Source organism: Halichoerus grypus, chromosome 7 (genome assembly GCF_964656455.1).
Source record: "Halichoerus grypus chromosome 7, mHalGry1.hap1.1, whole genome shotgun sequence".
Taxonomy (NCBI): Eukaryota; Metazoa; Chordata; class Mammalia; order Carnivora; family Phocidae; genus Halichoerus; species Halichoerus grypus.
In genome coordinates, this window is record NC_135718.1 from 8,991,610 (window position 1) to 9,006,608 (window position 14,999).

The 14,999-nt window shown below is 43.1% G+C and overlaps 1 protein-coding gene across 2 annotated transcripts; it reads right to left on the reverse strand.

Annotated features, from left to right (window-relative positions):
• Positions 1 to 135: 135 nt before the first annotated feature.
• Positions 136 to 10,235, reverse strand: PSTK (phosphoseryl-tRNA kinase). 2 transcript variants are annotated; one of them, XM_036074962.2, is made up of 6 exons: positions 9,473 to 10,235; positions 7,170 to 7,461; positions 6,731 to 6,929; positions 3,640 to 3,715; positions 3,052 to 3,145; positions 136 to 357 (listed from the first exon to the last, which is right to left on the reverse strand). In XM_036074962.2, exons 1-6 carry the CDS (start codon positions 9,686 to 9,688, stop codon positions 158 to 160), a joined length of 1,077 nt encoding a protein of 358 aa, XP_035930855.1. In that variant the 5' UTR covers positions 9,689 to 10,235; the 3' UTR covers positions 136 to 157. The 2 variants fall into 2 exon arrangements, with proteins under 2 accessions (XP_035930855.1, XP_035930854.2); XM_036074961.2 differs by lacking the exon at positions 9,473 to 10,235 and adding an exon at positions 9,383 to 9,467.
• Positions 10,236 to 14,999: the final 4,764 nt, after the last annotated feature.

Below are 14,999 nucleotides of genomic sequence, written 5' to 3' on the forward strand. Positions count from 1 at the left end.
TTAACGACTGAGCCACCCAGGCGCCCCCTGTTGCTTTTTTTTAAATAAGTCTTTGGCAATTCCCATCACTGGGCAAGAAAACGTCCAGTAACACAAAATTGTTTTAGTTCGCAAAATCTTAACCAATATCAGACATTTGATCGGAAGTTCAGAAGTTTTAATGCGGCTTTGAAAAATATTTCTGGACAATGTTGTCTTTCTCATAATGAAAAAAAGAAATAACATCTGATACGTGGATGGTTTGTTGAGAGCACAGGTATTTTTTGTTTCCATGTCTTAGGTCCTCCAAAAACTCGGCTTTGAGCTTGTTGAGTTCTTCTGCTAGAAGCTTCAAGTTGAAAGGAAGCACTTGTTCATCTAAAACGAAAAGATACTCTCAAAATTATTTGTGTAAACTAAATCAAGTTGGGCTGTCTGATAACATCAGGAAATGAATTTGAATACTTCAGACAAACCAATCAGATTATTCTGTTAATAATCAGTCGAGTAGGTGTACTATAGAAACAAAGGTCCCATTCATGTGATAGCAAACAAATCTTTTCAATACCTGGCTATGAAATGCGTGAGCAGAAAAGATAAGCCTGAAAAGGATTTTTGTTGTTGACAAGATAGTTGATTTAGAATCTTCTTGAACTAACAGGTAGTAAGGCAAAAAAGCAGAACTAGGAAATGACAATTTGGTTTGAAACTGTGATAAATCTCTAGAGCAGTTGTCTAATCTATAACTTCCTACAGTGATGAAAATGTTCTGTCCTACTCAACTCAGCAGCCACCAGCCATGTGGGTAATGTGACTGAAACAAAATTGCTTTGTTATTAAACAGCTTTACAGAAAACTGGCACACCATACACTCTATTCAACTACGATTCAGTATACTTGCAGGCACCTATCCCCACAGTCCATTTGAGAACATCTCATCGTCTCAGAAACCTGCGTCCATTAGCTCCCACCCTCCTACCCCAGCCTCCACCCCACTCCAAATCCCTAAGCAACCACTAATGTACTAATGGGGCTCTAGATTTCCCCCTTCTGGGCATTTCACATGAGGGGACTCAAGCAATGCGGCTTTTTGCGATGGCTTGTTTCACTTTGCATACTGTTTTCAAGGTTCATCCTGGCTACTAGGAATAATGCTGACACAAATATTTGTGTACACATATTTATATGAACATGTGTTCTCAATTCTCTTGAGCAGATACGTAGGAGTGGGATGGCTGGGTCCCCTGGTAACTCCGTTTAATCGTTTGAGGAACTGCTCGGCTGTTTGCCAAAGCAGCTGCACCATACCCATCAGCAGTGGACGAGGGTCTGCATTTCTCCACATCCTCACCACCGCTTGCACTGGCCTAGTGGGTGTGCAGTGGGATCTCGTGGTTTTGGTTTGCATTTCCCCGAGGACTACTGATAAGTGTGTTTTCTTATGGTTTGGCCATTGAGATGGAGAAATGTCTATTCAGACCCTTTGCCCATTTTTAAAATTGGATTGTCTTTATTGCTGAGTGGTACCAGTCCTTTACCTCTTTTGGATACAAGTCTCTTATGATCTCCAAGTGTTTTTTCCTGATATGTAGGCTGCCTTTTCATTTTCTTGATGGTAGGAGAAATGAATTTCTAATTTCATTTAAGTATGGATCTAGAAGCTAGTAGCACCTCCCTCACCTAAATAAATAAATAAATGTGTATTGTAATGGGTAGGAAATGAGTCAAGAGTGATTTGGGCATAATCCTATTCCCCCTTCGCCCCTTCTCTTCATTTTATATAGAAGGCAAGAAAGGCAAATGGTTGAGAGAGAACTCCTGCAACTATCTTTGTCTCTATTCTAATTATGCTGCTGTTTGTTCCAGGCCTTTGGTTTTCAAACTTTGGACTGTAACCTACCGGTGAGATGTAAGTTGCAAGTAGCGTTTTTCTAAAATGAAATCAAATAGAACATAGGAGAGCCCACTACACATGTGAGGGTTTTGTGAAACTTGTTGCTACACACGCATGTGTTCGTGTACTGGGCTACACCCTAGGGTACAAGATAAAATCTGCTTATGGATCGTATGAAAAACACCATATGGTTAGTGTACTGTTTGCTTTCCCAACAGTTCTAAGCTTTTGTAAAGGTATTAATGATCAATGCTGGTGATGTGGGGAGCCTAAAAGAAAGCACACACTGGAGTCAGACTTGACTCTGAACCCAGGCTGTCCAAGCATCTCGTAGCTGTTCAGCCTTGCACCAGTTACTTGATCCTCCCAGAACCTTCATGTCCCTGTCTGTAAAACTACACTCACCTCATGGGGCTGTAAAGACTGGCAACACTGAGCACATAAAAGCTCAAGAAATGTTAAGCTAACGATAGTTTTTAAATCAAAATTTAAATAAAGCAAAGAGTTCAATATTTAAAATCTGAAGGAGTTATTTTCTAGAACTAGCACATACTCCATTCAAGTTCAGACAGACAACACACTGAGCTTGCCGATTTGACACGTGGCCCCTGACCACCTCTCCCCGTTCCTTACTTCACCCGACTTAATTGCCACTTTTCTGCTCTAGAACCTACCAGACAACTTCACCTCTGGGCTTCTGCATTTGTGGCCACTGCCTGGAACGATCTACTATCAGATGACTGCATGTTTGCTCTTTCTGTTCATTCATATCTCGGCTTTAATGTCATCGCTGAGAAGCCTTCCAGACTACCCTTTAAAAAGAAGCTCTCCCATCACTCTACATTGCCTTTCCTTATTTTATTTTTCTTCAGGGCACCAGCAGATACTCATGTGCTTGTCTGTCTGTCTGTCTGCTCAGTATAACATTCTGCTCCCTTCTAATGCCCCGGTATCTAAAGCCTAGTACAGAGTCACCACTCAATAAAAATGTATTGGATGGATGAATACCCTGTTCTAGGGGTAGAATTTTTAGTTTTTATATAACCAAGTTGCATACTGAAACTGAAAACAGGATGTAAACGTTAGGACTGAAAGCTAATAAACTACCCAAAGTGTCAAGGAGACAGGAATAGCAGCAAAGTCGAATCAACTAAACCCCATTCAACTACCCAATGTACCTTTTGCTTCCTTCATCGTCTGAGAGACAATCCTTCGGAGCGTCTGGTCAGCTTGATGCAGAACGTTAGTTGAACAGATAATTCTGTCTGTTTCCTATGTAACACAGACATCGTTATTGGAAGTTTTAGAAAAGGACGGCTGAAGTGTGACATGTATTTGATAAGACGAAAAGGAAAGTGAAGATGGCTTTTCTGTTCCGGTGGTCCTTCCCTAGAAGATGGGTCCCATCTAGATAGCGGCTGCTGGTAAATGTCTAATAACAGGCTCTCCAGAAACAAGAGCAACACAACCTGTTTCCAGTGTTTGTCAATGTCTCTGGCGCACGTATTCCTGTCCTTGCCCGTTTCAAGTTACCAACGCCAATATAATGGCGACAGGCTCCAACATTTCTGAGAGTTTGACAACCAGCTCCGACCAGCTGACGCACCACCGCAGCCAGGAGTCAGAAGCTGAGAGCTGCCGGGATGCCACGGCAGTGACAGCATTTCCACATTTTACTCAGAGTTTACACTCAGCTCAAAAAGACATTCATTCCTTCAGAAAGCGGTACCTTCCCATGTATACTAAATCTATACTGGAAGATTTACCTTTTGTTCCACATTGTCCTCAATATATTTTACTGGATTTTCCAAAGCAGTAAGCAATAAATCAGTCAACTTCAGGCTATGAGAGAAGGGGAGATAAAATAAATCCTTATATCAAACATCTTTTTTTAAAAGAACTGGTGTTTATGAATACTAAATTGAATTCTAGAAGAATAAATGTGCTATAACCCCAAGATCCTAAGCCAAAGGGGAAACACGAAATGGTTTGGAAGCTACTTTCTACTTGCAAAATCTAAAAGTAGAAGCCCAAAACAAATTACAAGGCAAAAGAATCCCCTTATTTAAAAAATATTAATTTCCTAAAACATTTCAATAAGCTTTCGAAAGACATCCTCTCTTGTCCCTCATTAAGTGCTAAACTTTAGGCTACTACAGCTCTATTTTATTCTCTAAAGAAGGATACTTGGTCTGTACTTTCTGGCTTCTGCTTGTTTACTGGATGTAGGTTAGCGAAGTTATTCACTGGTCAAGGGGCCACGGAGTGCTGAGGCAGAATTCATTCATTTAACAAGATTTTATTGAGTATCTTCTTATATGAAAAATATACAACCATGTATGTGAGACTCTGTGCTAAGCGGCGGGGCGGGGGGGGGGGGTACAGCGAAATCCCTATCCTCTCTAAGCCTGGTAATGATTCCATTGTCTGTCTCAATAATTAAGCAAAAAATTATAATTTTAGATAGTGACAAGTGTTTGAGTAAAGACCATAAACAAAGTGATGGTGTTAAGAGAGTGACTGCTTAGTCCAATGAACACTCCTCACGTTAGTTAGGATGGTCAGGAAAGTCAATCAAGCATAAATAAGTGGGGAGAGTAGAGGGGACAGCAAGTACAAAGGCCCTGAGGCAAGAACAAGCTCCCCCTGTTCATGGAACAAAGGCCAGTTTGGTTGACAAGCAGCAACGGGGGAAAGTAGTAGGATATGAGGTTGCAAGTTAACTGGGTTAGAACACGTAATTTATGGTGAGGAGTTTAAATTCTACTCAGAGTGCAGAGCGTGGCACTGAAACAATTTAGGCCAGTGTGAGTTAAATTTCAACCTCAAGATGATCTTTCTCATGCTGGAAAGAGCCAGGTTCTGGAGTGAGTGAGACTGCACTGGGTCCAAACCTTGGGTCTGCCACTTACTACCTGGATGTGTTACCTTACTTACCTGGGCCAGTTACCGCATCTATAAAATGGGGATAATCTATTTATCCTCAAGAGTTGTTTGTGAGGATTGAATGAGATTAAACATATGACGTGTTCAGAACATGCCCGATACATAGTATCTGCTGTTGCTCTGAGTAGTAACACTATTAGCCGTAGTGGTGGTTACATAGTAGTATCTTTTTATTTATTTATTTATTTATTTATTTATTTATTTATTTATTTATTTTTTAAAGATTTTATTTATTTATTTGAGACAGAGAGAATGAGAGAGAGAGCACATGAGAAGGGGGAGGGTCAGAGGGAGAAGCAGGCTCCCTGCCGAGCAGGGAGCCGGATGCGGGACTCGATCCAGGGACTCCAGGATCATGACCTGAGCCGAAGGCAGTCGCTTAACCAACTGAGCCACCCAGGCGCCCTACATAGTAGTATCTTAGGGAAGCCTGGAGAAGGTACATTTGTCAGATCATCTTTCAACTTCCAATACAGGGCCACCAGGTTTCAAACAACCCCTTCACTGATGCTGTAACTATTCTGGACCTGTGAGAACAGGCGGCCAGGTTCTGAAGACCCAAGACAAAACAGATTATGCTGTGTTGGCAACAGCATGGGAGAAACTCACACTCTTCCTTGCTTTTAGGAAGAACTGGCCCTCACTGGTCTCAAAGCATTGATAACATTAGGCCATTCTCACGGGATAGGTATCTCGATGCCTCAACCAGCCATTCAACTTCCAAAGGAAAAAATTTTAAGTATTCCAGAATGAGTAGCAATCAGCTGGTTACGGGCCTGCCCAAAATTTCAGGATATTAAAAGTTAAAATTAGAAACCTCAGCAGTAGCTCATTTCATAAACCCTATAAACAACAGTCTCTTAAATCCATTTTTTTTTTTTTTAGTATATTCAAGTATATATTATGAAATGCATGGAAAACTGTATCTTGGGAACCAAACATTTTGAGGAATGAATTTTAAAAATTAGCGTTTTAAAAATTGCTGGTCCAGGGCGCCTGGGTGGCTCAGTCGTTAAGCATCTGCCTTCTGCTCAGGTCATGATCCCAGGGTCCTGGGATCGAGCCCCACGTTGAGCCCCTTGCTCAGTGGGGAGTCTGCTTCTCCCTCTCTCTCTGCCTGCCGCTCCCACCACTCATGCTCTTTCTCTCTCTCTCAAGTCTTTAAAAAAAATAAAAAAATAAAAACTCCTGACCCCCTGTGGACAACAGCTAGGCAGGGGCTGAGGAAATGTAGGCAATAGAGCTCTAGAACTCTGCTATGATACAATAACCACTAGCCACAGGAGGCTATTTAAGTTTAAAGCAATTAAAATAAAATTTAAAATTCGGGCCATCAGAGGCGCTGGCTGTTCCAAGAGCTCAACAGTCGCGTGGCCAGCAGCCGCTACACTGGACAGAGGACGTTTCCGTCATCCGTGAAAATTCCATTACAAATGTGCTGCCGCAGAACTCTCGAGACACAGATCACGAACGGAAGCATTAGCACCACAGCCCACAAGCCTCACACACACGCAGCGGTGTAACAATAGGGAGGTTGAAGGCAAAATTCCGACTCGGCCACTTCCACCCTTTTTCTTTCTAGAAGAAAATTACTGGGCAACCTCTTTAGACTGTGTTACTTTAGCAAGAGTTTCAAAGATGCACCCTACTCTGCATTCCCTGTGCGGATCTCTTGCGACAACACAGTCTTAACGAGAGGACACGTTTGCATGCACACGTCTCCGCTGCCACAAGCTCGAGGGCTCTGGGCAAACAAACTTTCTCACTCGGTTGCCTCTTCTCCATAAAGGGAAGGTAACAATCTCTCTCTAAGGCTTGTGTAAGGATTAACCAAGTGGACATGAGTCAAGCAAGGAGCACTGTGCCCGGCTCAGGGAGGTACCCGGTGAAGGTCGGCTTCGTGTGGGATACCTGGCCTCAGAAGAGCACGGGGTACTCTGAATTGTGAGGCTGTTGTGTTCCCAAGCATTTTTCCCAGGGTTGGGCTTCTCTATCTTTCTTGCCATCAGGTGAATGGTCTCGGCAGGCAGTGGCCGGCATCTCTGGCCATTCCTCTGTAAACAGGTCTCGAGAGAACAATCTAAAAAGAGCTGGCAAAAGCCTAATGAATCTGAAAACAACATTAAACCACAGAATTACTGGTGCACTGTTTTTTTCCAAAATGTGACATAAACAAATTAGACAAATTATCCCGGCTGCAGCAGGAAAAACCATTTGCAATGCTGAACATCTAGCTTTGAGGATTAAGTAAATCAATACTAACTTCCCGATCCAATTAAATTCTAAGAACGGTAGTGATTTTGATATGCAAACAAATGTCTGTGTGTAAGAAAAAAAATGTTTGAATTACATTTCCGAGCCAGTTGGTAGACTTCGTATCTCATACTTTGATAATAAAAGTTGTCATCTAAAATCAAAAACAAAGGTCTAGAAACAGCAATCTTCGTTAAGAGGTAGCAAGACTGGGTCTCCAGCGCAGCAGAAGATATCAGATCTTGATCCTTTAAGCAGCTTATAAAATCCTCCCACAGGGCTGCAGTCCTGTTGGGTGGGACAGACATCTGACACCCGTTAATGACAGCCATCAAGAAGTATTCTAGGTACTTCAACAGTTCCTGTCGAAGCAATTTCCATTGGGATGGCTACAAAAGACGGAAGAATTACAATTTTCATTAGGTTCTGGCCAGTAGGGTGGTCCCGATTAATCGCCACCCGCCGTACAGGGACATTTCAGCTCACAGCGCTAAACCATTTGGAATTCTCTGAGCACAACTTCTTCTGTCATGCCTCCGTATCTCCGTGTATATATGGTTTTCTCTGCCCAGAAACTCCTACTCACTGATGTTAGTCCTCTGAAGTCTCCTCAGACTCAACCACGCAGCAGGCAGCTCAGACCCTCCCTTGCCTACGTGACATCCTGCTCTGCATATAGCGGGTCTCCACTCTAGCAGAGGGTGTAGGCATTTGTTTGTACATCTGTATTTCTCTGCTAGATCAATCGTCCGTCCACTGTTACCCTCCAGGAGAAATGAGGAGCCAAAATCAATATCCTGCCGAAATAAAATAGTCTGGCTTAGATATACCTATGCTGGTTTGCCCTTGAAATGAGAAAAGTTGTGGACAGAAAAGATCAGCTGAAAGATGCCTGGGTCAAGATGAAAAGACTTCAGGCTAACAACAGGGTTGAAATGGGATGGGGAACGACCGAGAAGGTAGACTGAAGGGAAGAGAATAACTTGAGAATACAGGTAATCTTGTGCTGCTCAAGCACTGTGGACAGCAGGGACAGAGTTATGAGGTCCAGGCTGGAGAGAACACGTAGGAACACGAGATAAGGATCCCTCTCCCGCCTGTCCATGCCCTGCCACATCACTGAGATTACAACACATGTAACAAATACATCACCTAAACCTACTAAAAAGGAAACAAGATCACTTCCTAGAAGGTGAGTTTCCTACCCATGGTGACTAGGTGAGTCCCGTGGCCTTCGTCTGTAGGGAGGAGTGGAAAAAATATAATAAAAGTGAGGAAAAAGCCCAGCAAATAACGATTCCTATCAACAACTTTCAGCTTTCACTCAAGTGGTGAAAATACTATCATCCAACTAAATCCAGTGCTACCAGGGACTTGATATTGCATTTACCTCACAATTAAACAAGAATAAGAAAGTATATATAATTTTGCTGGAGCAGTCCAAAATGTTTCCATCCACCAAATGTACTGTGTTTGTACATACGTATTTACAGAGTGGAATCACATCATACTTGCATGTTATTTAGGTGCATCCATCTACACTAGGGTATTAAACGACAAATATATTTTAGTTTTTCAGAATCTGTCATGTCAAAGAGGATTTGGTCTAGAGTGAGAATGAGATGGGTCACATGAATCTACTCTCCCCTCAGAGATCTGTTTTCATATGCTTCTCCACGGGGATGCATCTCGCTGCGCTGAGTGTGATTTGAAGGCTTAAAGGGAAGTGTGTACTTGGAACATACAAGCTGGTCACTAAACAGAAGCCCATTACTTCATCTGGTGGTCAACTAAGAAACAACCATCTTTTCCTATGCTGGCAGAGGAAGATTTAGCCTGACATGAATGAAGAGTGAGCTTCAGAGGCCAGGCCCTTCATTTGTACAGCCACTCTCTATTACCATGGGAGGGACTCTAGGAATTTTGTTATTTATAATTCTGTATCCTTTTACTTAAAAAAATTTCCGCAAATTGTATAAACTTAAAGATCCACAAAGATTCGCCCGTGGCTGGATGTTAAACTGGCTGTGTTGAAATTTTTAAGAGATTCCGCCCCTTCCTAAGAATATTCTTCCTAAAGGATTTTTCAAGAGCATTCCTGACCAGGGTGGGTGGGGGTTCCATCTTACACGCTGACATAACCTAACGCTGTTTTAAGCCTCACTCTATAGAAGATACAATACATACATGCCCCAAATAGACATATAAATCTCTACAATGAATTACTTTAAGATGGAGTCAACATATTCTGTATTAAACCAACTCCACTCTTCTTGAATCCCGGTCTCTCCCCCTCTGTCAGGGACGCACCTCCCACACTAGGTGTAGTCCAGCATTTAGTAGGAGCCCCTTCATTTCCTTCCAAGACAGGGGTCTAGGCCCCGCCCCTTCCGTACTGACCAATGGCCGCGCGCTCGCCTCCTCCAGGAACGCGTCCGGCATGACGTCATCATAGGTGACGACGCAGACGGCCCAGCCCCGCTCCTGCCGTAGGCGGTGGCTGAGGGCCCGCGCCAAGGTCGATTTTCCTGCTGCGGGGAGGCCGCAGAGAAGGCAGAGGCCTATCTCCCGCGGTCCCTCGCTGCGCGCTCCTCTGGCGTCCTCGGCGGTCTTCATGCTGTCGCCGGAGACGGAAGGCGGCTGGGAACGCCGTCTCCGGAACCGTCCTCCCAGCGCGCACGCGCAGTCTCCCGCAGCTACTGCGCCGCCTCCCGCAGCTGCTGCGCCGCCTGGGGCCGGGAGGGAACGGCGGGCGCGTCTTCCAATCCCGACACTGTGCGCGGCCCGGCGGTCTCCGAGATCTCCCCGTGGTCACCGGAACCGCTGGTGCCGAGCTCTTTGTGGGGCGAGTCCTCTAGGCTGGAGAGACCACGGCGATGCGTTTCCTAACTCCTGGACGTTTCCCAAAGGGTCAGAGAGTTGGACTTAGGTGGTCAGATTTATCCTCCCTGCTGGAAACTTGCAGGCCACTGGGAATTGCACCTCGTTAAGGCGAGGTCCTTGGAAAATCCCAGAACAGACTTTGAGCGTCTTCCCCCAGCAGTCTTTGAAAGGTCAATTGCTGTTAGAATATATGGCGAAGTTGACAGTCCGACGCCCGAGCTCCGTTGCCCCTCCTAAATGTGACAGGTGGAGGGCAAAGTAAATATTAGGCCCTGAGCTGCAGCAAGTGTGAGGAGGTGGAGGCAGGATAGGAACATCCCTAGACCTCCGTTCCAATGTATTCATGCAGAGGACAGTAGGTATTTTAGTGTTAAAAGAGAAATACTAGGCTGTGGGGAGGTATAAAATTCCTTCTATGGGGTTGTGATGTGGAGAAGTTGAATTCAGATTCTAACTTTCACCTTATTTTAAAGGGGATTACTTCTTAGTCATAAAGTGGTGAGTTCAAAATGTGTGCAAATGAGGTTAGAATCAATAAAAGGGGGCAAAATACAATCAGTAGCGCAACGTTAAATCGGATATAATTTAACTACAGAGCATGTACACATACATTTTCTCTTGAAGGTGAGCCATGAGTTAAGCATACTCTTCCTTTCATGACATTTGGTCATTGGTCCAGTGCAAGAACGAGAAAGGTATGTTATGCCAATGGGGCAGCAAGCCCAAGGTCCCCAGCTGAAAGGGAGTTTAGGGGTGGTTGCTGAGTCCGAGTGCCCAAAGCTCGAATGGCGTCAGCAATGAAGATACAGAACTTTGGGCAGAAATCTAGTTCATTTATTGAGCCTGAACCGGGAGCTGTTTGGAACTTAAAAGCCTTGCTTACTGACAATGTGTGTCTCTACCTCCTTTGCCTCCAACCTCAGTTATTTAAGGAAAAAGCTGAGTATACCAAGAGCTTTGGGGAGGGAAACTTTCATTGCTGTTAGATTCTAGTACCCATATTCAGACTGATCTAATCTTTGGTGTCATTGCAGTAGTTACAGGGGGCAACAGATGGGACCAAAAAGCAACCTCATCCTCAAGAGACATTTGTGGCCCATTTTACCTCACATACAAACACATAATTTGAAGGGGCACAGGTCACTCCTATTTAGGATGTTAAACTTGATTTAAATCGCTCTTAGATTGTCACATGGCACTGTAAGTGCAGCCTCAACTGTCCCTTCTGATCCTCAGAAACAAGGAGGCTGGTCAGTCACCATACTGGAACTGTCACTCTGCTTTGAACTTGGGGAGAGACTGCTTGACAGACCTCACCTTCCTAGTTCTGTCAGTTCTGCCCCTCAGAGCCCTACGCATTGCACGGGACCTTTGCTTTGACTACCACATAGATCGTAGGAGGTGCTCAGCACCCAATCCCAATTTTTGCCTCAGCTAATTGTCCCATGTTGGAGGCTGTTCACTTGTTTCTTCTCACAAGAGCTTTCGATTCACTTTGACTCAGCTGCCTGTTCCAAAAATGTTAAATGTCCTTAAGAGGAACTCTATTCATCTGAGAGCAAGTGAACACAAAGAGCAATGTGTTGACTCCTCTGGGTTTAAGTTTCCTGATCTGTACAATGAGTGAAGTCTTCAAAAGGGCACTTAGAAAATCTGAGATTCCACCTTCTGACATCCCCAGTATCTTCAGAAGCAGGTTTCCTCCTCTGGTTAACACTGTTTTCTGCCAACTCAGCACTCAAGTTCTTCAGTTGCTAACAGAAACTGCTAACAATCTAGCCTGCCAAAGCCCAGATTTCCTTAATCACAGCAATGGTAGTTAAAACCTCACTCCTCACCTCTTTTGCCAATTTCTTTTTTCTTTACTAATTCCTAGAGCTAAGCCCTTTCTAGTCAGATTTTTATTTTTTTTTTATTTTTTATTTTTTTTTAAGATTTTATTTATTTGACAGAGATAGACACAGGGAGAGAGGGAACACAAGCAGGGGGAGTGGGAGAGGGAGAAGCAGGCCTCCCGTGGAGCATGGAGCCCAATGTGGGGCTCGATCCCAGGGCCCCAGGATCATGACCTGAGCCGAAGGCAGACGCTTAACGACTGAGCCACCCAGGCGCCCCTCTAGTCAGATTTTTAAAAATACCTTGACCTGGGGCGCCTGGGTGGCTTAGTGTGTTAAGTGTCACACTTGATTTCGGCTCAGGTCATGATCTCAGGGTTGTGGGATTGAGCCCCATTGGGCTCCCCTGACGATTTTCTCTCTCCCTCTGCCCCTCCCCCCTCTCAAATAAATAAATAAATCTTTAAAAAAAATATCTTGACCTGCTTTACCTTAACCCAAACATGGCATTGCAAGCATGGCATTCACAACCTCTCCAAACTCTCACTTTTCATTACTGAAATAATTAACTAAAACATGTTATTCCATAACCCAGTAGACATTTAGTAAGTGCATGTCCCCTCAGCTGCCACCTCCTCGTGGGCCTGTTGAAAATGAACTGCCTTTCTTTTCTCTCCAGTGAGGTATTTGTTCATACCCATTTCAAAAACTCCTGTAAATTTCAGGCCAGTGTAAAACTTGTGCGCTTACTGGCTCCTTTTCTATACTATCAATATCATTTCCAGTTGAATCATCTTCAAGTCACCAATCTTATCTTCCTATTGATTTTTTAAAAAACCTAACAAAGGTAGCCTAAAATGTGAGCCAGATACTGAAATGTTACCAGACCTTGGAACTAATCTTAACAATGAACTAACCTTACAATACGTAGTGTTTTTCTGATTTCTCAAAGGCCACTCTGCCCCTGGCATTGTGAGGTGAGTAAATGTGGTATTGTGAAAGTGAGTAAATGACTTACTGTACTGAAAGTGGGTACTTAGACCCAGAATAATCATTAATTTCATTAAGCCTAAGAACCACCAAAGTGGCTGAGAAAAGACCACAGGTGTAAGAAGCAGTTCAGCTAAGATAAAGGAAGATCTGGGGCAACCTCTGATTCATAGTAACAATGACGGAACAGATTTCAATGTCCTGGTTTCTTAAGCTTTCAGAACAACTCTCTTGGAAGAAAACAATTCCAATGAGCTTTCTCACTATTTCCTTACTTCCTACGATTGTTATATATTTTAAATACTTATAAAGATGTATAAAACAAAGTCCTCAACCATCTTAATAAATGAGCTTTATTTTAACACTGTGAAAATTACTCTATGTTTGGTACTTGTGTACCAGATACTGTGTTAAATGCTGGGTATCCACACATAAATAAAGACATCTCCTGCTGTTAAAAAAAAAAAAAAGCTCATAGTTTATTTGAGGAAAGTGAGAAAAGTAAAATGTCCACAGCATTTGGAGATAAATATAACTACCAATTAAGAAAATTTACCTTGGCTGTTCTTGTTATATCATATATAAAAGTACAGCTATCAGAGGTAAAACTGGTATAAGGATTTTATAGTTTCCCCTTATCCTGAAATCCAATATTATAACATATCCCTGGAGGAACATTAATAAACATATCCCCAAATTCTGTAATTTTGCATAAAGATGGGTACTTTTTATAGGAAGAATGCAGTATTCAAAATGAGTTATGAGCATATTATGTAGGATTTTTGATAGGTTACTTCTTCAGAACATGCAAGTGTCACAAAAACAACAAAAAATAGCAAAATACATCATCCGGTTTATTTAGTTTGGATGCTACTTTCCTCCATTATAAATTTACCAAAAGAAGAGATGGTTCACCTAGAAGTCACTGCTGAGTTCCCAAGAATGTGGGATAAAACAATCCCATTAAATAGGTCCATTACAAAAGTTCATTTTAAGCCAGGTATTCTGAAGCTGGAGTGGATTTTTCCATAGATACCATTTTACTCATGCTGGTTACCTTTTCAATCTACTTTTTACTGGATTCATTCACATTAGTGTACACTGTAGATCCAAGCAGAACAAGTTAATTTTTTTTTAAATTATGAAGATAAAATATACAAACAAAATCTCTTTGCAGTTTTCAATAATTTAAGGGAATAAAGGGGTCTTAAAATGAAAGTTTAAGAATCTGTTGTACGGCACACACAGCAACAAGACACAGTTATGTGATTCCTACCTACCTCATCCCTAATACCTCTATTTGTATTTTTTTTTAAGATTTTATTTATTTGACAGAGAGAGACACAGCAAGAGAGGGAACACAAGCAGGGAGAGTGGGGGAGGGAGAAGCAGCTTCTCGCCGAGCAGGGAGCCCGATGCGGGGCTCGATCCCAGGACCCTGGGACCATGACCTGAGCCGAAGGCAGACACTTAACGACTGAGCCACCCAGGTGCCCCCCTCTATTTGTATTTTTAAAGAAATCTCTTCCCTTAGTTTTATTTTTAAATTATTGTCTTTACTAAGACTCTAGGGTAGTGATGGTGGGCAGAGGTAGGGAAGCAAGAAAAGCATGTAACAATAGGATGGGGTTCTTTTTTAAAGCCATGCACACTATCCCCTAATAAAACTCTCCAGGGGCACCTGGGTGGCTCAGTCAGTTAAGCATCCAACTCTTGATTTTGGCTCAGGTCATGATCTCAGAGTCGTGGGACTAACGCCGGCTGAGCACAGAGTCTGCTTGTCCCTCTCCCTCTGCTCCCACCCCCACCCCCAAACCCAGGCTCATGCTCTCTAAAATAAGTACATAAAATCTGGGCGCCTGGGTGGCTCAGTCGTTAAGCGTCTGCCTTCGGCTCAGGTCATGATCCCAGTGTCCTGGGATCGAGCCCCACATCAGGCTCCCTGCTCAGCGGGATGCCTGCTTCTCCCTCTCCCACTCCCCCTGCTTGTGTTCCCTCTCTTGCTGTCTCTCTCTCTCTGTTGAAAAATAAGTAAAATCTTAAATAAAATAAGTACATAAAATCTTAAAAAAAAAAACCCCACAAAACCTCTACAACTCTCCCCACTTAGAATTTAAATGCTGTTACTAATGGAAGACTAATTCTTGACATATACTGATGACCACAGCTGTGTTGTGGTCCCTAAGATCACCCTCAGGTTCAAGGTTTGCTAGGAGGAC

Bases quoted from the DNA above. Each gene is read 5' to 3' on its own strand.
- PSTK (XM_036074962.2), bottom strand. From the start codon at position 9,688: ATGAAGACCGCCGAGGACGCCAGAGGAGCGCGCAGCGAGGGACCGCGG. The intron at 7,462-9,472 runs GTCAGTACGGAA...CGTCTTTTGTAG, and splicing joins AGGCGAGCGCGCGGCCATTG to CCATCCCAATGGAAATTGCT. The intron at 3,146-3,639 runs GTAAATCTTCCA...TGTGTTACATAG, and splicing joins AGGACAATGTGGAACAAAAG to GAAACAGACAGAATTATCTG.